The sequence below is a fragment of the Diabrotica undecimpunctata genome, chromosome 6 (assembly GCF_040954645.1).
Source record: "Diabrotica undecimpunctata isolate CICGRU chromosome 6, icDiaUnde3, whole genome shotgun sequence".
Lineage (NCBI taxonomy): Eukaryota > Metazoa > Arthropoda > Insecta > Coleoptera > Chrysomelidae > Diabrotica > Diabrotica undecimpunctata.
This window is the reverse complement of record NC_092808.1, coordinates 147,850,870-147,874,545: the sequence shown is the minus strand read 5'-3', so window position 1 is coordinate 147,874,545 and position 23,676 is coordinate 147,850,870. Positions and strand designations below refer to the sequence as shown.

At 34.7% G+C, this 23,676-nt stretch overlaps 1 protein-coding gene across 2 annotated transcripts in view; it reads left to right on the top strand.

The window, feature by feature from the left end:
- LOC140444081 (uncharacterized) overlaps window positions 1–18,350 on the top strand; it is a 44,424-nt gene extending 26,074 nt beyond the window's left edge. The window contains exons 3-7 of one of the 2 annotated variants that reach the window (XM_072535722.1): window positions 232–463; window positions 4,564–4,822; window positions 5,005–5,105; window positions 9,923–10,135; window positions 10,306–18,350. In XM_072535722.1, the coding sequence (XP_072391823.1) occupies window positions 232–463; window positions 4,564–4,822; window positions 5,005–5,105; window positions 9,923–10,135; window positions 10,306–10,570 (1,070 nt within the window). In that variant the 3' untranslated portion in view covers window positions 10,571–18,350. Of the gene's footprint in view, window positions 1–231; window positions 464–4,563; window positions 4,823–5,004; window positions 5,106–9,922; window positions 10,136–10,302 lie in introns of both variants that reach the window. The other variant, XM_072535721.1, reaches the window with a different exon arrangement.
- Window positions 18,351–23,676: the final 5,326 nt, after the last annotated feature.

Genomic DNA, 23,676 nt, shown 5'->3' with positions numbered 1-23,676 from the left:
TTGACTATGTATTTTTCTGTTATATATTTTTATGTTCATTTTCTAGCGATTAAAATACTTAATTTTCAAATAATTTTTGAGAAAGTTGATATTTGATAAATCATATATCCAATGACAATTAAATTCGGAGAAATTTAAAGACGATTTTCTTATATCCAAGTATAATTATACCTTGCTGATGATATACATGCCTTTCGGAACATTTACCTTACATAAAAAATCTTCTTTCAGTTGACAACTCAAACTTCCGTGTCTCCTTGGTCGACAACCACCATTCACGAGCAGCTGGCCTATTAGGAACCTTTGGTGTTTTGAGCATCAATCAGCAGGACTTGAGTATAAACGATCCATGCACAGGAGAGTCCAAAATTACATGGAAATGGTTTCAGTTTCATCAGTTCCATCTTCAGGCTCCTCTACAGGCCGAAGATGACCGGAGGGTGATTGTTATGCATACCAGCAGGTAAGAATGTTTTTCAAGCGCTAGGGAAGGGATTCTATGCGGTCTATTAGCGAGTACTGATAAATCGTTTACGATTGATCTGGATCTTAACAGTGACCCAGTTCTCGACATACCATTCGCATCCAGGTCCCAGTCAAATTTTCTTTAATAAGTAAAGGCTCAGTAATTTCCGAGAATACTAGTTCACATGTGTCCACAAAAATATGCGGCGAAGTTTTAATCTCGAAAATTTTATAAACATTGCAAATTACAAAAATGAACTTTTATCATTAAATTCAATATTCGTTAGAGTATTAGAGATTGCGTTGATTTGATCAGATATGTTTTCACAAAACTGTATGCTAACAACATCATCGACACAGACCTCTTGAAGTATCTGCATTTTAGAGATCAAACATGCATTTTAGGACTCTTCTTACAATTTTCCTTGACATCTAGTTTGTTCAGTTACTGTTCGGATGGAGCTGGTTGGCTCTGCAACAAGTATTCCCAAAAGTTGTAGAGCTTTCTCGCTTAGTACCCGCGAGCAATAGCAATAATGCATCACCTGTGACTTACATCACGATTTAGATGTCTTTCATTAAAAGAAGTTCCATCAATTTCATAAGAATAATTTCAATTATTTTTTGAGGAGGGTAAAATATGTACAAATTGAATTACGTACAACTGAGAATAACAAAGTGAATCTAACACTAAATTTAAAATATTCATCATCATCATCATCTTGGTGCTACAGCCCTTAGAGGGCCTCGACCTTCTCAAGTTTTCTACGCCATTCTATTCTGTCCCTCACTTGCATTTTCCAGTTGCCGACTCCGATCTTCTCGGCATCTTGTGTTACCCCGTCCATCCATCTCAGCTTTGGTCTACCCCGTCTTCTCATTCCCACGGGTTGCGCTGTTAGAATCTTTTTTATCATGTTTGACTCAGAGGCCCGGGGTACATGTCCTGCCCACTGCAGGCGGTTTCGCTTAATTATAGTTGTAATATCTTTACCACCAAACGTATGCTTGTAGATATTCTGCAATTCAAAGTTATATCTACGCCTCCATATTCCGTTCTCACAGACCGCTCCGAATATCTTGCGTAGCACCTTTCTTTCAAAAATGGATAGAGCTGATTCATCTGTTTTCGTTAGCGTCCATGCCTCTGATCCATATGTGAGAACGGGGACTATCAGTGTTCTATACAGCCTTATGCGAGTTTTTTGAGACAGACGTTTGTTAGCTAAGTACTTTGATAGACCATGATAACACCTGTTTGCAATTATTATTCGCCTTTTTATTTCCTCAGATGTGTTTTTATTGGGGTTAAACGATGTCCCTAGATATATGAACTCTTTGACTGCTTCGAAGTTTTGATCATTGATTATTAAATTTGTGTCAACATTTCCAGCTCTTGTGTTTGTGTTAGTCGCCATGAATTTGGTTTTATTTTGATTTATCTGTAACCCCATTCGTTCTGCTGCTGCTACTAGCTCGGTTAGGATTTCCGCAGTTCTCGCCCTAGTTCTTGTTATAATGTCCACGTCGTCTGCATATGCTAGAATTTGGACTGATCTATTAAATATTGTTCCCCTGCTATCTAAATTAGCGTCTCGTACAACTTTTTCTAAGCCAACATTAAAAAGCTGACACGCCAGCGCATATATCAAACATATGAGTTTTTTTGGAATTCCTAACTCATTCATAGCGTTGTAAAGACTTGGTCTTAAGACACTGTCATATGCCGCTTTAAAATCGACAAAAATATGATACATATCTATGTTAAACTCTTGCGCTTTTTCGAGGATCTGTCGTAGTGTAAAGATCTGGTTAATGGTTGAACGTCCACGCCTGAATCCCGCCTGATATTCTCCTAGAAACATTTCAGTATAAGGCTTTAATCTCTCGTGCAAAATATTTGACAATATCTTGTATGCTGTATTTAGGAGAGTTATTCCGCGGTAGTTATTGTCTTAACACTAAATTTAAAATATTCAGTTCCGAAATTTCACAGTATCCTTTTTTGTAGAAAACTCTTTTTATTCGGTTAGTGACTTTTCTGTTAATATTAGCAATTTTCAACAAAGATAATATTTTTACTAAATCACTTTTTCGCAATATTTTTTATATTATGTTTGCATTTTGTGTTACAATATGTTTTTATTGTATTTTTGTATACGGACTTCCAACAAATATGTTTTGCAAAAGTGGTCAATAAACAATCTATCTACTATAAAGATTAAATCATGTGAGGCTCGATAATGACTACGTTGATAAGAGAGAATGTAAGATATCAATACAGTGATGACGAGATGTTTCGTCCAAAAATAGTTGCATCCAATATAAACAAAGATCCAGAGCAATGGGACTTTTCAAATATAAAGACCTAACCTGAAGAGTATTCAGTAAACTAAGATCAATATACTAACAGCACCAATGCCCATGTTTCGTATTTTGTCCCTGCTAGTTTAGTAATAAAAGGGGTTAAAATTAGCTCTTCAGCATTTTGAGGTATAAAATTACGCTGATACAACCGTTTTATAATAACCCCCCACATATTCTCGATTCCTTTTACAAGGAAACCAAGCAATACACCCAAGTATACATGAGAAGATCAACAGTTTGCAAGGGCAAAAATGGGGCAATTATCAGCGAGAAAGAGGAAATAATAAAAAGGTGGAAGGAGCATTTTCAAGAGCTGTTAAACCCAAAAAAAGAACAAAACGAAGATGAAGAAATAATTCACCACACAGCAGAACAACTAGTTTGAGCAACCAACATTGGAAGAAACTATAAACGTCATAAAACATCTAAAAAATAACAAAGCACCTGGTACATATGGAATAACTGCAGAACTGATAAAGAATGGTGGACATGCGCTATGGAGGCGTATCCATAAACTAATCGACCGCATATGGACACTAGAAGTCATCCCAGAAGATTGGAATCATACTTCCTATGTACAAAGGGGGAGACAAACGACTCTGCAAAAATTATAGGGGCATAACAGTTTTAAATGTCATCTACAAGATATTATCAGGAATTATATACAGCCGCCTGGAATCGTTTTCGGAGGAGATGATTGGTGAATACCAATGTGGCTTCAGACCAAAGAGGTCAACTATAGACCAAATACATATGTTAAGAGGTATACATGAAAAATGGGTTGAATATAACATACCTATTTACAACTTGTATATCGATTTCAAACAGGCGTTTGATGGAGTAGATCGACAAAAGATGTTAAAGCAACTATCTATGTTAGGGATACCCAATAAGTTGGTTAAACTTATACGAATGACTCTCGAGGGTTCCAAAGCTATGGTGAGACTAGATGGAGGTATGGCGCAGGCCTTTGATATTGAAAATGGAGTTAGACAAGGTGATGCCTTATCACAACACTTTTTAATCTAACTTTAGAAGCTGTTGTTAGAAAACTGGATATAAACGGCTGTATTAATACAAGATCAATGCAAATATGCGCATATGCGGATGATGTTGCCATAATAAGCCACAACAAAAGGGTATTAAGCGAAAAAGTTGTAGAACTGAAACGAGAAGCTGCTACGTTTGGTCTATATATAAATGAAAACAAAACAAAATATATGGAGTGCACACAATCGAATCAACATGAGAATCTAAAGGTAGACAACTATACCTACAAATATGCCTTCACTTTTCCCTACCTAGGCTCAATAATAAATGACAACAACAACATCAGTCAAGAAATACAAGCACGGATTCTTAGCGGTAATAAGTGCTTTTATGCATACAAAGACTTAATGAAAAGTATGTTACTGAATCGTGAGTCTAAGCTTAGAATCTACAAAACAGTAATTAGACCAGTGTTCACATATGGATATGAAGCGTGGATCCTCTCAACCACTGATGAAAATCAACTGAGAATATTTGGAGAAGATATTTGGACCAACCCAATGCAGCGATGGTTCGTGGAGAGATGGTTCGTGGGTGCACTATCTCAGTGGTTCTTTCATAACTGTTGCTAATTTTGTATTGAGTCATCTTAGTCATTAAAATCAAATCTTGCAGCGATACTGTAAGTGTATTGGTCCAGTGTACATTTCTCAGTTTCTAAGATCATGATAACTTTTCCAGCGAATTCCCTGCCGGTCCGGGATTAATTCTACTCTACTGTAAGCAAGCCTCCAGCCTTCTACACCACCTCGTATCTAGAGGACATTTTCCGAAGACCAAAAATCGTTTGAGTCGAAGCGAGGGGGATCTCGTCAATGCCTTCAACAACTCCTTCCATGCCGAGAGTCCCGTATGTCTAAGAAGCCAAACTGGCAGCGAGGATTCGGGTATAAGAGCGTCTATTGTTTCCGACGATTCAGAATACGTTGCCAAATGCAAGGTAAGTGTTTACGATTAAACGAAAGATTGTTATGACGAACTGTCGCTAGGAAAATTTCAGTGTACAATATATTATAATAAGTTCCGTTGTGGCCAATTCAAGTCTATAAAAAATGCATTTACATCCTCATACATCTGAATTTTTACAAAATAATAATTTTTTAACAAATATTAAATTCCTAGGATGCTTCAAGTCTTATTAATATGGGAATGGATGAAGTAACAAAAACACCTGGTGGTAGCGAAACAGAAGATTCCTCTTTGGACCTTGTAGGGACAAATCCGTAAGTATAGATGATGTCCAAACATTTATTTACTAAAAAAACAATAGAATCGCTTATTTCAGAAACGACCTAAGTCACATTCGGACAGTTTGCAGGAGATGAAAAAAACGTTTTGAGAGCTTATCTGAACATTTTCACTAAAAGTAAAGTTTGAAGTTAATATATTACACCTAATGTAAGAATTTATCAAAAACAAAAGCATTCTAAATCGTTACTAAACTCTTTAAATAAACATTTTGGTTGAGTTTACCGAAAGTACAAGCTGATTACTGCTTGTCAAATGTCAAACATGGAACAAAAAATTTTGGTTTAGCAGTGTTGGCATGTTTTTATAATGTAGATGCTGTATGCTTCAAATGTAAAAAGATAAAGCTTTAGAAAAGTACATTTTGTCTATATTATGTTATGAATTCTGCAATTTTTGATTTATATGAAACAAGAATGAGTAAATATTGAATGTTTATTTGAAGATTTATTGCAGTTAATTATTAGAAATTTTTTTTTGGCAATTACCCTTTGATAGATTAGGAAATAGATTTGGCAATCGTCAAATCAGCAGTTGACAGATTGCAATAGATGCTTGCAATTAATCTCGAGAGAGACAAATATTTACTCGTTTATTGTTTCATATAAATTAAAAATTGCAGAATTCATGAAATAGCATAATCGATATGTACTTTTTAAAATGTACTCTTTATATTTGAAACATACAACAGATGCATTCTAAAAAAATCCCAACACTGCCAAACCGAAATATTTTAATTCTTGGTTGACATTTGCGGCTATAATCAGCTTGTACTTTTGGTAAACTCAACCAACATTTTTAAAATGGACTTCTTTCAGTAAATGGTTCTAACCATTTACTGAAAGACCTAAAATGGTTCTTTCAGTAATGAAATGTCAGGTTTTAAAACAAAAGTAGTATTTATTACTGAACAATTCTAATATCATACAGTGATTTCCTTGGATTTTAACTTGAATAATATTAAATTATGTTAAATGGTTTGAACGGTTCCTCCACCACCAATTGAAGGTACTCCATATCGCACCATTAATGTATTCACTAGCTCGAATACTGCCTGGAGCATCAACGCTGTAGACAAAATGATGCAATTTTGAAATTCAGAATGAAATTCGTTGGTCCCTTGTTAACTTCTGTGTCTCGGTCGACACACATGCAGACTTATAATACCTAGGCCACCATTCTTTAAAATTTATAATACTTTCCCTTTTAATTTCACAGACCGTGAATAGGTTTTGGGCACTTGCGGTAACAATGATCTCCGTGTACTTATGGATGTCATAAACTTTCTTTTAATGACCCCATAAATACGGTCACAGGGAAGAAATGAGTGACGTCGAAGTGGGAAAAATTGTTGATTTTTTTTTTAAATCTGCCTGTATCGGTTAAAGCTAAACACATTCTTGTAACGCAGTGGTTTTTGTTTTGACTTGGTCAGTTGTCAGAAAACAGTTCTTTTAAATCTGTTCCAATATATTTTTCAATATAATCTAGTAGAAAGCTGCAAACTTCATTCGGGTTTTATCGTACTTCTGCTTAGTGGTAAATATAAAGAACGGATTTTCGTGACTTCATATTGGTGACAAAAAACATGAACGGTAAGCTGCGACAGATAAAATAGGTCTTGTACAGGAATTGCAGGAAGTTGACCTGCATAAAATCAAAGGCGATTGCTTCTACATCATCCTTTTGAATGCATTCCTCAACTTGATCATGTAGGGCAGTGTAATTTTTTTTACTTCAGCGGCAGTGTACGACTTTTTCGACAACCGCTACCTTTTTTGTTGCTTCACCAAGACTAGGGCTTTTAATTTTTAAATTAAGTTCCTCACAGACATTGCATGTGTCAGTTTGTGGCCTACCGAAATGTAGGTAAAAATTTTCATGAAAAAATTTATTGTAGTAACTGTCTTTTACTGTACTTTCAGGACATTTTTTAATAAATAATTCGTGCATTATTTTTATATTAAGTTTCGCATCTAAGTACCTAAATTCCTTACCAGAGTAATGATACACTTTGACTGGAAATGTAGTTATGTGGCTACGGATAAGTTCCCTAGTTCCAGCATTAATAATGTTCCCTTTTATATTTTCCTCCTTTTATCTATAGGTATCGCACCACATACCAATAGTCTTTTAATCCTCTTTAGCCTTTCTCTTCCAATAGCACCTTCGCATATCTTTTTTCTTTTTAGTCTGATCAACATTAACAAAGAGCTTGTAACTTCTTGTCCCCTCTTTACCTCTTTCATTACATTTTCTTCTTCTAGACACCTCCATTACTTCTATTAATCCTTGTAGATATATATCCTGTTCGTTTTTTGTTGTCGTACCTTAAAAGTTACCAAAAATAATGTTCCTTTGATCTTCGTTCACTTTTTCAAAACATTTGAGTAGACACCTAGAAAATGTATTTTACAAACTCTAAAATATTATATTTTTATTGTCTTACTTGCACTGAGTTCCTATTTGCTTTGCTTCCATAACCTTATTTGTGTAGCTAATATATGTTTGCCCTTCTACTCTAGAGTTTCTGATAACATTACGCTGATATTCATCCGATTTCCCAATTCCCTTACGCCTTTTAGTAGCTGGCTCTCCATCCTTAGCGTTTTCAGCACTGGTGGTTGGTTGATCGTTGCTCATAATAATATTAAAATATGAACGTTTTTCTTCCAATATAGACAACTTTTTGTAAGCAGCAAAAAGAACAAACAATAGAAACACTATGCATTTTATTCTTCTTCTTCTTCAAGTTCCACTCCTATCGGAGATTGGAAATTATTCTGGCAATTCAGTTCAATTGAACTGCATCCAAACCATTCACGGAGATTGCGTAGCCACGAGATTTTGCGTCTTCCTACGCTTCTTCTGCCTTTGATTTTACCCTGCATTATATTCCTTAGTAGTTCGTACTTTTCACCTCTCATGATGTGCCCCAAGTATTCCAATTTCCTGATTTTTATGGAATTTAAAACTTCGCATTGTTTTCCTAGTTGTTCGAGAACTTGTTCGTTTGTTTTGCGATCCATCCATGATACAGTAGACTCCCTCTATAACGAGAACTGAAATGACAGGCTAATTACCTCGTTATAAGCCGATCTCGTTATATCAGACAATAATAATACTGTGCATACATATGAATCTGTAGTTTTCTAAACCATTAACTTCTATAGTGAAGCCATTCGGAGCAATATAAGATGCTAATAAATATTGTTTGAATGGCGTTTTTGAAAAAAAAGTTATTTACTTTTATTGTCAATGAAATATATTAAAACATAAAAGAGTTGTTTACTTTTATTATCAATGATATACGTTAGAACAAAAAAGCTGTACTTATATTTTTTTCCAACTACATAATGTATAAAGCGTATTTTCAAGGATATCATAAACTATTGCTTCTGCAATTTTAAGAACTCTGTTATTTTTAACTGCTTTAAATGGTCCAGTATCATTCCATCATATTTTCTAAAGATGTGAAACAGTTGTATTTATTCATTGTAAAGAAGTTTATTGCGGGCTGCAGTTAAGTTTATTGAGGGGCTGTTTGAAAAGGTATTTATTTATAGCCACGACCCGACCAAAAACGTAAAAAACACGTTTTTGGATCTTATTTTCTCTCGTTATAACCAAATTTGCCTCGCTATAGACGGTTATAGTTCAATAGAAATTTCACGGGACATCTCATGTATCTCGTTATAAGCGAAACCTCGTAATAACCGTGTTCGTTATAGAGGGAGTATACTGTATTTTCAAAATCCGTCGATAACATCACATTTCGAATGCTTCTAGGTTTTTAATATTGGATTTTTTAGGTGTCCAAGCTTCAACCCCATACAAAAGGGTAGAAAAAATATAACATCGAAGCATTCTTATTCGGAGCGATATATTGATATCGCGATTACAAAAAAATTTTCTCATTCTATTAAAAGTTGACCGTGCAATTTCAATGCGGCATCTTATTTCTTTTGTCTGATCAATATCTTCTGTGATCCATGCTCCAAGGTATTTGTACGAAGATATTTGTTCAATTTCTGTATTATCTAGTACTAGCTTAACTTTGATGTTTTGTGCTTTTTTAAATACCATGAACTTGGTTTTCTTCAAATTTATTTTTAGTCCATAATCGTTGCAATATATATTTAGTTGTTCAGCAAGGTGTTGCAGTTCTTCTAGTGTTCCTGCCCGAAGGACGGTGTCGTCAGCATATCTTATGTTATTAAGGGGCTCACCGTTTATTATAAGGCCCTCACTGACCTCGAAAAGCGCTAATTCTGAGATGGCTTCACTGTATAAATTGAATAACAAGGGTGATAAAATACACCACCCTTGGCGGACCCCACGGCGAATCTGGATATCCTCGGTTAGTTCATTTTCAACTTTCACTTTTGCTGTTTGGTTCCAATATAGGTTTTTGCAGAGTTGCAGGTTTTTTAGAGGTTTCAATGCATTTTATAGGTTATGGTAAACGTCGATATGCAAAATAACAACTGAGAATTTAGTGCAGAAACAATCTTAGTCCCGGACTAAGGTGGTTTCAGAAATATATGAATATTTTAATTCGATATAAAATAAACTGTGCTTACGGGACTTAGGTGTATTCTGCATTAAATTGTGTGTAACCCACCGAAATACATGTTGGTGTTATAAACTCAAAATCGCCAAAATGTGACTTAGTTTGTTTCTGAAATAAGCGATTCATCACTCCCAAGGGCAGTTTAGGAGAACATAATTTTATAAACCGTAATTTTATAAACGTAATATTTGTGAATTTAATTTAAAATTCTCCTTTCAGAAAAGGTAATATTCCAAGAAACGAATCAGGCATTTCCTTGGCATCAGGGATATACGAAGAGATACCAGACGATTATGAGCGTAAAACTACATCACATTCAAAACATACTAGCCACGTTTACGAAAACCCCGCAGATGTCATTGTAGAATTAAGGAAATCGTTTTTTACACCGCCTCCTTTGCCTCCAAGGTCTCTAGATTTTACCTGGATAAAGTAAGTATATAATATATTTATTTTTGATACATGACAGCTCCTAAATTTTCGTACATTTGCATTAATTAATTAAATTATACATTTGGTAATATTGGAAAAACTTGCTAGATGCTGATATATTTTTTTACATTACACGTCCTCTGTTCTTACATAAATCTTTCTTTCAGTAGGACTCGTATCAACTCAGAAAACAATACGTTACAAAAGCAGCTCGTTTCGAGTTTAAAACCTCGCGCGAACACCATGCCAGCTCAAGACCTCTCAAAAATATCGAAGATCTTCACCACGGAATCGGATTACGTCGTCATGAGTCCGAGCAAAACACAGGACAAGGCCAAAAAACCGGCAGCTGAAAACTTCTACATGCCAATGTTACCACTTAAGTATTTAAAGTTTAAGACTGACAATATAACAGTTGATCTAAAGAAGACTTGACTTTTTAACATGTTTTAAATGTTTTGATACTATTTTATATGTATTATAGGATTTTTCCTGCTAACTCCGTTTCACGTCATCGATCAGCTGTTCAAATTTATGTTATCTGAACGATACAACGTTGATAAATCGTTCAGCTTAGGCACAAAAACTTGGTTATCAGATCCCCATGCCGAGCACCATAAACTATTAATGTTTGACAACGGTTGTAAATCCAATTGTTACTTAATAATCACTTCTGAATTTTATAAACCATAACTGCAATAATTTGACTATTAATGAAGCCATTAATGATGAAAATTCTTGCCACTGAAGAGGAGCTGGTTTGAAAAGTCTGCTTAAGTGTTAGTCTCTTCGCAATCCATAATTTGAAAACTTCAGTTCTCTTTAAGTATTTAATGAAAATATCGGTAAAGCTACACTTTCACGAACTGCTCTATACTTTTTATTGAAGGAATTGTGAGTCCTTTATGATTTTTTTTACAATCAATGAAATTATATCTAATTACTATTAGAATAAACTCACTGTTGACTATATTTAGAATAGCAATCAAGCAATTTAATTAAACCCAGCCCGTGAGACATGTTCACCCCTAAGAATTACGTTCGGGTGTAACAGTTCATTGAAACGAGGTGTATTAACTCTAGTAAAAACAGGAGTCACTTCACCGCGCTCCAATGCTCCAGACCATGGCCTTTCCCCCCTATAGCACTCTGATGCGCGATAGGGACACAACTATCAGCCAAATGCTCTTCATGTGGGAGTCCTGGGTAATACAACTCCAACATGGTTTCCTAACCGAAATCAAACTAAGGACAGCGCATTGTCTCTATGATCATGTTATCTTAATGTGGCTTATCCGCGAATATTCAGAATATAGCTCGACCATAAAAACATGTTTTTTCGTATAACATTAACTGTTTAGTTACTATAAAGTGTCTGCCTGCTCACAAAGAAGTCGCCACTCCTGTGGATTCCTGGTAACTTCCCTCCATCTTCTGACCCTTCGAATCTGTAGGTCTTCTTCCACATCATCAATCCATCTCCTTCGTGGTCGTCCTCTTTCTTGTGCCCTCTGGTTTTGAAAATGTTAATCTCTTCGTGTATTCGTGACTTTAAAGTGTCAGTTGTCATTTTTTGTTGTTGGCAACATTTTAAACAGTTGGCGCCAAATTCAAAAGTTGCTTGAATTCTTGTATTATTGAATAATTATAAGTTGGTAGTTTGTTAATGCTACAGTTTTGTAATTGATCACGTGAGACGGAATTAGTAGGAAAACGAATATGTATTATACGCAATTTGATGACAAAGCTCTATCTTCGTTGGAGTTTGTTTTAGAGTTAGGTCATAGACGCATGCAATGTGTTAACGTCGCTAGTGCTAGTCCGAAGTAAGTATTATAATTTATTGTTTCGTTACACTCTCGTCGAGATGTATGGGTAAATATATTTGCTTTTGTTAAAAATTGTTGCGTGCGTCTATGCATAAGACTGACAACGAATTGCAAGATTAGGAAATTATACACTGTTAAGGAAAATACTGACATATCGTTTGAAATAATAGATAACAATAATCTTGCAATATTTGTACGTTCTACTCAGACTTTATTTTGGCAGATGCTCTTATTGAGGCTGAAAGTTAAAACTATGCAATCATTTCTTTGAAAATTAACATTTCTTCGGATATTTTACCAAAGTTATTGTGAAAAATGGATTCTTCCTATAAATCGAGTGATTTTAACATTCTTCTCAGAGAAAAATGTCTAGATGGGAACTTTTTTCAGTTCATAAAATCATAATTTTGGCGTTTTATTACAGTGATATTAAGCGATAAAATCCGTAGAGCTGGTGCAAAACCTCATTGTTTGGAAATGTATTTAGTGCTAACTTCATTGTTTGCTATTATCTTATTGAATTTCTCGCGTTAAAATAGGCGATTTCTTCATATTTTATAAAAGCTGCAAACTGAGAACCATATATTTTAATCTTATCAACAAACTCACAAGATAAAACTGCGAATCATGAGTTCGACTATTTCCCACGCATTTCTTGACTTAGAACCTTTACCGCATGCGTAGGGGAGACAAAGACTCGTCGTTCCATAAATAGGACGATGGCCCTACCAAGCTGGTCAGAACATTTCCCACCACGACTATCAATTCTTTACTACGTGTACGACGAAAGCGCATGTCTTCAGTTCATGCCATGATTACAAAAATTTCCTGTAACGATAATTACAACAAAAGGTCACTTTTCAACAGTCACATTGATATGAACTGTTGTCTATTACGAAAACTGAATTGGAAGGTAAATTGGGAAAATGTTTTTCTTTCGACCATTTAATAATAATTCTGGTGATCCATGTCGTTACGATAATCACTAGTTTTTATTAAAATAATCAGTTGTTACACTTAAGATACAGAAATTTTTAAGCACATGTTTCGTCCATCATCCCAACCTTTTGGAACTGTGGGAACTCTGTATGTAAGTTACATCACTATATACAATGCATCTATCTACAAAGAATTGTGAAATACTTTAAAATTGCTTATAATGATAATAAATAAATTTACTATAATAATAGAAAGGGATAGGAATGTCTGATGTAAATTTACATTACAGGATCGAGCCCTTGTTGGTCTTCAGAGTTGATTGGAAAGTCTGGCAAAGATTCGTCTTTTTGTTGTGAATTATTTGTCGTTAATTGGCCAATTCTGTTAACATAAATCTTCTACACCCAACAAAAAAGGTCTGAATGGTCATAATAATGTAAATGTACAAGGTTTAGCGACTTATAAGGTTTCTATAACCTTCTTCTCATTCTAGTCTTCAAGAGAGAGACTTGACGCTTCGGGAATTCTTGAAATAGAGTCAGCTACTACTTAAAGAACCACGATGATAGACAACTGTAAATTTGTGGCAAGACAGTTTCATTATTCACCTGGCAATTTCAAGAGAAAGATTCTTTATGCCATATAACCAGTGTAATGAGGTGTCGTTTGTAATAACACTAGTTTTGATGCGATTATCAAAATATGGGGTTACAACAATAATATGGAATTAGTAAAATACATAAGGTTCTAATAAAGAATCTCTAACGGAGTCCATGACTGTACACATAGCTTGAGCACTATTATTAAGACCAGCCAGATGAATAGATGTGCTGAATCTTGTGTGTTACACTCACATTGGGTATCTGAGTTAGCAGTTAATGATTCCTATTTCCCTATATACACAAAAATAAGATTCATTTAGTTCATTAGGCGCTTTAACTTGAAGGCAATTGAAATTTCTCTACACATGGTAAGGAAGATTGTTACCAAATAATAGTTCTTTTAGAGGTTCCACATCTTAAAGAATATCTTCATTCGATTAAACAAGACGAGTACTTTCTGGAAGATTTTAAATGTATTAATCTGGCCATAATGTTTTTCCTTCATTTGAATCTTCGTGTACATTAGAGTAGTTTTTTTTTTCTGGAGCTATGAAGAAAATCAGTTAAGCATGTTTTGCAACTGATGGTAGCTTATTTATTGATTTTTGAAACGCAGAATTCACTTCTCTAGAACTTATACGATATATCTAATTTGTGACTAAGAAGTGACATTTCAATCGGATTTGTATCCCAATAGCATTGGAAACCACGCCCCTCCGCAGGCGCAGTGGTGATTATATTTTAATTGTGGACTAAAAATGGCGACATCTGCCAAATGTCCACTGTCACTTCTTAAACAGCCCTTCCTGTCTTCTGTCATTTCACGTGTTCAAATCAGTTTTACGTATCGTCTTCTTTTCTGTGTCTGTAACTTCTTAATTGTCTTCTTTTCGTCTGTTGTTGAATGGATCGATATACAGAGTGTATTCAGAAAGTCATATTTCATTTGCTGAGCTGTAGCCATCAAAGGTACACACCTCATCAATACCGTTGTATTAAAAAATAGACATATCCAAAGAGGCACACAGTCCCTAAACATAGACATACGTCTAAGTAAAGTAAGAGTAGAATGTATATTGTCGTTTTTTAAGTCTCTCTTGAGACACTAATGTATTCAAATTTAATTTATGAAAACTTGAAATTTGGGCATCTTCTTGCACAAAAGACATTTCCAATATTTTTATTTTGTTTTTAATAATTATTGGGGTAACTATGGAAAATTGTTTGTTTGTGATGTTTCAGTTTTTAATTATATATTTAGGAGTAAATTTATCCACTTCCAGATCGGAAATTTTAAATCACAATTTTTATATAAAACAATTTTTGGTTATTCTTTGGAAAATGAAATTTAAAAAAATTGCTATGGGGAATTAAAATATACACAAAGAGATTAAAAATGCCTTGTCTTAAAAAAACAATAATCAATTTCTTTTCAACCGAAAGTAAAATGCAGCTAACATTTTTGAGCCTATTACAAATATATCTTATATCAAACTGTCGATAATATCTAATATAATTTCTAATTATCAAAATAAAAGAAGAAAACACCAATAAAACTTATAATAGAGATGTATATAGTAGTATTGTGTCGTTAGAAGACTTTATAGCACTCCTTCTGTAGGACGACCTAACAAAATATTTTTTGTAATGTACGTATTGCGACATGTTACTAGATAAAGTTGGCTTCCTACGTCATTGTTGTTAGAAATAGTCGCTTATTACGTTCGAATGATCCGATGGACATAAAAATTTCTTCCTAGTTGAGATTTGAACCCGCGGCCTATTAAGCGACAACTCAAAGTGGATTGCTCAAACTACCACTCTTACAAGGAAGATTTAACGTGAAATCCTTAAATGGAGCCGTTAGTGAGCAATGCAAGAAACTCTAACGAGGAATCTCAGGCAGCTGAAAACATGGGATAAAGATCTTAGCTAGATCGACGGTGTTGAAAGTTGAAAAATATTTTAAGAAGCCGAGAGTCCTCGAAAAGATGGAAAAAGTAGCTCAAGAGCGATCTGTTTGGAGACAGATAGTTTCGTCAGGCCAGAGCCCAGAGTAACCAAGCATGACTCCCAAGCACCAATAGATAGAGCAAGAACTAAATGAAACACTTAACGTTGTCAACACTATATTGTCGTCTAAGCCGGACCTGTAGCACTAATTCATTCGAAAGAGACTCTAAAACGTCTGCACTAAGCCATCGGTGGTCAGCTCGGTTATGGAAATCCGAAGAAAATCGACTGTTTTCTAGAATATATTTGTACGTCCATATAAACTAGATTTTTGTTATTTAATGAGCAGTCCAAATATAGTTTTAATAAGCAATTTCGTGTGTAAAGTAAATAATTCGCGTGACAATGTGAAGTAATACAAAAGTTGTCAAACCCAAACGGTAAATACGATTGCCATAACAAATATTAAAGGAAGAAAATTTTAAATAAGTAAAGGTGTCACACAAGGATACTATAATTCTCTATTATGCTAATTTATCCAGAGCTCTTTCTGCAAACATGAAGTGTAGAGATAATTAAATATTTAACTAACTAGTACTGCTTCAAGACATATGTATGTATTAAGGGAAGTCTATATTTTGCGCCAATTAATGCGAAAATGAGACAGTACAATGGACAGTACAGTAAATGGATAAAAAATCTCAGTAGTAATAATAGTGATAAGTGGATAATAAGAGTTTTAAATACAACAAAAATATAGCCAAGTATAGAGATCTAGAAATACAAATAACGAGACAATGGAGACTGGAAAGTACCTAGACACTACCTATTATTCTATCTACTACTGGTGTTACTTCCAAAAACCTCCTAGGGAACATAAAACAGCTAGGTCTAAATGAACATATTTATAAGGCCATGCAGAAAGCTGTACTACTCGCGACGTCCAGATGTGTACGAAAATTTTTGGGAGATACTCCAGCATACCAAGTCACCTAGGGCTCGATAACACGGAAAGGGTCCCACCAGAGCTCAATCCTTTAGATACCGTAGGTATCTGGAATGAGTGAATTTTCCTCGTAGAGGGAATGAGATTAAATGAGTAAAAACTCTACAAAGAAGGCTCATAAATTGATCTCCAAAAAATAAAAATTGAACAAAATGCAACATTTGCCAATATAAGAATCAAGAAATAGAGTTTACAGAAAATCACTCTAAGCATTTAAGATGTCTGGAAAAACTGACGGCAACTTCTATACCTAGACGGAGTTTTTCCATAAATGCAAGTGTAAGAATTGGCTCTATAGCTCAACGTGCTGGCAGTTCACTTCATTATAGCAGGTACTTATATCGAGCCACATGCATGAGAATAAATATTCGACATTCAACAAATTTCGTTATTTTGATTCTCATTCATTATTCTCTATAAAAGGAAAGACCTATATTAATTGGTCCTTCGAGCCGGATAAAAAAATGTAAAAATTAATGTAAAACAAAAAGTCAGTAGTCTTAATTTAAAAACGAAATTAGCACTGCTTCGTTGAATTGTAATTCTCAAGTGAACTGGATCGACTAATTCATGAGTAGTACAATGAATATCTCATGGTTTGTCGGCGCTCGTCCGTAAAACCCTATACCGGAAACATATACAGTAGTATAATTAAACTAGAAATGACAAAGACGTCAGGAAAATACATTTAGAGGAGGAAATACATTATAACATTTAATTAAAAGTTGTCCAACGTGTTAACTCAATAAATTACTGCAATTTCATCACTACTTTAAATCTTAATTATGACGAAAATTAACAATGCAGTCATTTAGATAAGCCATATTTCAAGTTTTCCTCTTTTCCTGTACAAACACATGCACAAGTAACCAGAAACGTACTAAACCGTACCTATTTATTTCTTTAAGTTATAATGCTTGTTGATCCTGAAGGAACTTTACCTCCTTTTAGGATAACTAAACAAGAGCTTCGTTCGAAGCGGTTGTTAGCCAGTAAGTTGCCTCTACTATTTTTAATGTTACCATTGGTTTAGATGTTTAGATTAATTGCAGATATAAAACATGATGAATGATGTCCTGAATTTATTTAAAATCATAGATAAGTAATTAGTCGAATAGTATTTGGAAAAAGGGACAAAAAACTATCTATATATCAAAGCTGTAGTTACAAATAACGGAATGCGAACCATTTAACTAAATGTTAAAATGGGAAAGATAAGTTTTATTATACTTACAAGTAAAATAAATATCGTCACTCAAGATAACTGTATGTATGAAATGAAATCCCTCAATTAGTGGACTAATTTAGGGGTATCCTCCAAATTTGCTAGTGACGGTTCCCTAAATAATCAAAATAATAAAAAACTCTTAGGTCAATAACCTAAAAATATAATTAAATGCATATGCACATTTGCAATAATTTACTATTTGACGTATGACGTCTGACATTTAACGTATATTGGATATATGGCATTTCCATAATAATAATCGAATCATTTTAGAACAAATCTTAACTAACTTGTTAAAAATATAAATTTAGAATGACGCTTTTGAAGTTGTCCAGATATTTTCTTTCAATTCTTGATATATTGTCATAAAACTTAAAAAAAATGGATCGGGCAGCTTTAAAAACGACAATCTAACTATTTCCTATTTAAAAAGAGTCCTAATTGTTTTTAAAAGAATTATATTATGGAATTAGTATGTAAATATTAAATTAATGTAAATGTACATAATGCGCTAATTGAGGACTTTTGTTTGACACATATCTTGATATTGAATGGACGATTATGTTTACTTAATGCTGTTTAATTGTCATCAAAATTTACATTATTGACAAACTACTATCAGATGTTGTTAATATGTAAAAACTATAAATATACAGAGTCCTAATTGTTTTTAAAAGAATTATTTGATGGAATTAGTATGTAAATATTAAATTAATGTAAATGTACATGCGTTAATTGAGGACTTTTGTTTGACACATATCTTGATATTGAATGGGCTGGATTATGTTTACTTAATGCTGTTTAAATTTCATCAAAATTTGCATTATTGACAAACTACTATCAGATGAGTTTAATATGTAAAAACTATAAATATACAGAGAAAAATAGATGGACATCATTCACTATGCTTTATTTCGAATCGAATACTTTCTGTAAAAAGGTGCTATGCTTCTAAAATATTTGCCAAAAATCGCTGAGACCGTTTCGTTTTAGAAAATTGTATTTGTTGTAAGAGTTTTTTAGGAATAATTGCTTGAGATCGGTCTGAACGATGCAAATGCCTACTTTAGCGAGTAAAAATATTTTATTTGGATTTTTTAGTAAAACCTACTTGAGATTGCTGTGGATGAAGCAAAAAATGTATTTGTTTTATGAGTATTGAGGAATAATTGTTTGAGATTGGTATAGAAGATTGGTAATGCGTCTTTTTAGGAAATTAAAAAAAATAAAAAGAATGTTGTTGATAAGGGAATGTTTTAGTGTAAATTTTTTATTTTTTGACATTTTTTAGTTTGTTTTTTAAGTTAAATATACAAAATAGCTAGAAATCATACATTTAAGTTTTTTTGTTTTATTTTTTCATGACCTAACACTTTTTCACTTATTCAAGTTTTTCCATTTAGTGTGTTTGTTGGTTTATGCTATTTTTTATCTGATGTCTGAAATGGTCTGACGATGAGTGGAGAAAAAATGGAAGCAAATATGATATAACACTGGAACCCAGAATGATGAGGGGAAATTAAGTATTAAAAAACCGAAACGATAAGTATTTATTTATAAATAAAAAGGATAAAAGAACCCAAACAAAAAGTTTTCAACAAAACTTGTTGAATTTATAAAGGATATTTACACGTGAACGTATACCAGTGAAGTGCAGTTTCAAAAAACCGCGAAAACCAAGGTCCAACCGTTAAAAAGAGCGCGAAACGGCATCCGCGTGTGCCAACGGTCGTGATATCCTAGAGAACCCGCGAACGGGAACACGGTGCCGACGGGACGCATTCTGGTAACTTGGACCACCAGAAACAAACAATAAACGCGAAATTGCCACGTGGAGGTACAAAATGTGCGTGTAAGGTACCAAAACTGGCAGTCTAGCATCAACCGAAAGGGCGTGGCGCCAGCCGGTCGATAGATCCTTGGAACCTGTTATTGGAAAATAAGGGAACAAAGAGATATTGACACTGGTGCTGATTTGGAGCTCATCGCCGCAGAGCCCCACCGAATACGAAAGTGACACCCAGGTAAAGTTAACACACACACACACACACATATATATATATATATATATATATATATATATATATATATATATATATATATATATATATATATATATATCAATCACACACCGTAATCACATTCTGCTCGAGACATTCAAGAAGAAAAGGTCACTGCTACCGCACACCGATTCTACAGTTGAATGTGAGTAGAAACATCAGAACACACACACATATTTCCAATTCCTACACTTACTAATCAACACATACACCCAACACAATCCCTACACTTACCAATCAACAATATACACACTTATTAAAAACACACTAATGTCTGCTTTTCCCGGATACCAACCACCTAGCACCCCTCCCACACCCCCTACCCTACCTGCTCCCAAACCATCCCTCCCTATACCACCTCCCTCCCCTCCACACCCATCCAGACCACCCACACCCAAACCAAAACACCCTATTCCCAAACAAACACAACACACACACAGATACTACATCACACTAATCCCTAGGAAGTTTTCTGGTCAAAGAAAGCTTCTTAGAACTCTCAAACACCAAAATCTCCTTGAAGATATCCCTTTCGACCTGGAAACGGAAGCATTCGAAAACCAGGCCATCCTATACACAACGGGCCCGATTCCCAACTTGAAAGAGTGGAAGAAGGGCCTACGAACCGTCACAGACCACAGCCACATATCCATATCCACACAAAAACCCTCAGAATACATAGACACAAACAAAAACACACCAAGAACACTCGCAACCCCAGAGAAAACACAAAAGAACACACACACACAGAGCAATACCACCCTACCCCTTCCACATCCAAAGCAGATACCTCACACTACAATCCACCTACCCTCAATCCCACCGAACACACCTCTACTCGACCACAAGACACAATACGCCAGCACACACACCACCTATACACACACCCGCTACATCACAGCAAACAACAATCCCTTAATCCCACTCCCCGAATACACAACAACCACCATCCACCTACAGCTACAATCTATCAATTCATAATAGCCGGCGTCGGAAAAAACCTATCTCTAAAAAACATCGAGGATAATCTATCCGAACTTCAATTTCCATACACAAAAGTAATTCGCATAATAGCCCGCTCCACCAATCAACCCACCTCCTACATCAGAGTCTTCACTAACTCTGAACTTAAGTTCGCCGAAGCACTTTCGAGCGGTATTAAGATCGAGAGCGAACGGTTGTTGTGAGATCCCAAGATCAGGCAACTCCGTCCCGATCCGGTCGAAATACTGCTTGAAATGTTGTAAAAGCGGACAATTTCAACAACGAATGCCCCGAAAAATCTTATACATGTCCGTCCATATTGTGGACAAAATCACAGGTCAGCTGCATGCCCCAAGACATCCGAACCTAAGTGTCCGAACTGTAGCAGTTCCCACCTAGCCTTCTCACCAAGATGCCCACACCGAAATATATTTCTAAACAACTACGATCAAACCCAACCAATATACACTCCTAAACAAAGAGTCGAATAAATTTAACAAGGACAGGGGGAGATTGGTTTTCTGTGGTTTCCCAATCTCATTGTACAATGATACCTGATCCTAGGTGAGGACACAGCCACAGCTATCCTCCACGCGATTTCCAAACAAACAAACAATGGCCAACAATCTGAAAGGAACCGTTTTCCATGGAGCTTGTACTTAGTGACAGGCTTGGTCCACGCGGCCCCAGCCGCACATAGGTCGCGGATACAGTTCTTCTGAGACTCCTGCCTACAGCGGCGGCACCCGGTCTTAGTCCTCGCACGAACCAACCAAGCATTAAGCACCAATTAATAAATATATAAAAAACCATCCTTGAAGAAGCACATATCTTAAACAAGGTTAAAACTTTCAGTCAGTCTATGAGGTCGAGTTGATTAAATGCAGGTTTAATTATCCTAGATAAATGTAAGTAAAAAGTAAGAACTAACATACAAAAAAGGGCAAATTAATCTTCACATTTAGTAAAATTCCCCACCACTCTATGTGTAAGAAATAAACGCGATAAATAAATGCGATATAGATTACCTTCCATAGAGGTATTAATCCGCCAATGAACAAGCAGAATTGCTTGCCTTATAAAGAGGAAGAAGAAGAAGAAGAATGTTTTGGGTCAGTTTTAAAAGTGTTTCGGAAAGATCATAATTCTTCTCGCATCTTTAGACTATTTTAAGTAAAGGATTTAAACAAGCATAGGCCATATAAGTAAACAAAATGTTTAAAATTAACAGCTAATTTTCGCTTAATTTTTTGAAAACGCTGAATGGGTTGTTTCTGACAAATAAAATTGAAATACATGTATATAATACAATTATTTCAAAACAAACAACTATAAAATCAACTAAAATCAATGTATTAATAACTGTTGCTGTTCTCGTGTGAGCTTTATTGTTTGATGTTTCAGTAAATACAAGGTATTTTATTAAAAAAATAAATATATTGTAATGGGTCTTTTTCACTTCTATATGTAATGTAGTTCTATCTTTGATTATATATGTATTGTACAAATAGGCCAAGTCGTCTCGTTTCAGTTGGTTTAAAGAGTTAATTTGGAAAGATACATTGCACGAGAAATAAAAATTAAGCCAATTAAGAAGCTACAATATCAAGATATCTGTGAGGTATATTATGGATAGCAAGTACATGAACACATAGAGTAAAAAACCGAATCTATAACACCAGTAGTAACTTTGCGTCACCTACTAGAGTAAATAAAGGTACTACAAGTTACTATAAATATTCAAATTTCTACAACGGTGATATCATTCGTATAATTTACTCCATGATAGTACCATTGTCTGGTTGGGCCGACGCTAACGCAGCGCTGCTAACGCGATAATATTAGCGCTCATATAACAGAGTCTGCGTAGCGCAAGCGGTAGGATGCTAGCCTCGCAAGCCGGTGGTCCGGAGTTCGAATCCCACCGCCGGCAAGAACATCTAGACATTTTAAAAATGTCTATAGGCCCCAGGTCGACTCAGCCTGAATAAAAATGAGTACCTTGAGTAAAACCAGGGGTAATAATAGACGGTTGAAGCGTAGCACTGGCCATGTTACCTTCCTTGTATACCGTAGGCCCTAGATATAGCAGACTACCCTGCTATACTCCCAAAGCCGCGACAGCGGTATAAAACGGGAGACTATTATATTATATATCAGAGTCTCTAATGAAGAAAAAAATAAACTCGTAAAATTTTAAAATTGCAGAATTTCGGACAAATTTTAATGCAAAATGACCTCGTTTAAGCTTGATATACCTCCCCAAGATATTTATTTTTCTTGTCGTGGAATGTTTTATTACAGAGACGTGAAGGACTCTAACCGACAGAGGCTGAATATTTTACGGACATATTTTAATGGCATACTTGACGAGGTAGACAGATATTTTATTAATGTCTACCTTAATAAAAGTTGTAAGAGAACAAAGTTTTCTGGTTTATATAAAAGACCCATTAGTTATTTTAAAATATAATGTCTTACCGTTTTGGAGTGTGTATTGTTTTATCGCTTGTGGAGAGTAATAATTATTCAATTTTTATGAAAAAAAAAAAATATAATTTACCTTTATACAAATTTTGATAAAAATTTTTACAATTTTACTACATATTCTTATTTTTGTAATATACACTTTTTACTACTATGTTTGTTAAAAGTACATATCAGAAGCCTAATATATATGTGATCAATGTAGCTTTTATACTTTTATAAAATGTGTGTAAGCTCAACATTAATAGCAGACCGCTTTTGTTATATAAATCTTACTAATTAGGTCAAAAAATTGTGTATTGTTATAAATAAATGATTGAAGACCTACACAGAATTTGTTTTATTATAAATACATTCATTATTACTACCTATTCCCTTTGGAGCTGCATCTGTTTAGAATTGAAAGGACGGAAGTCACTTTCATTTTGTTTTGCAGTAGATCAAAATCAGTGC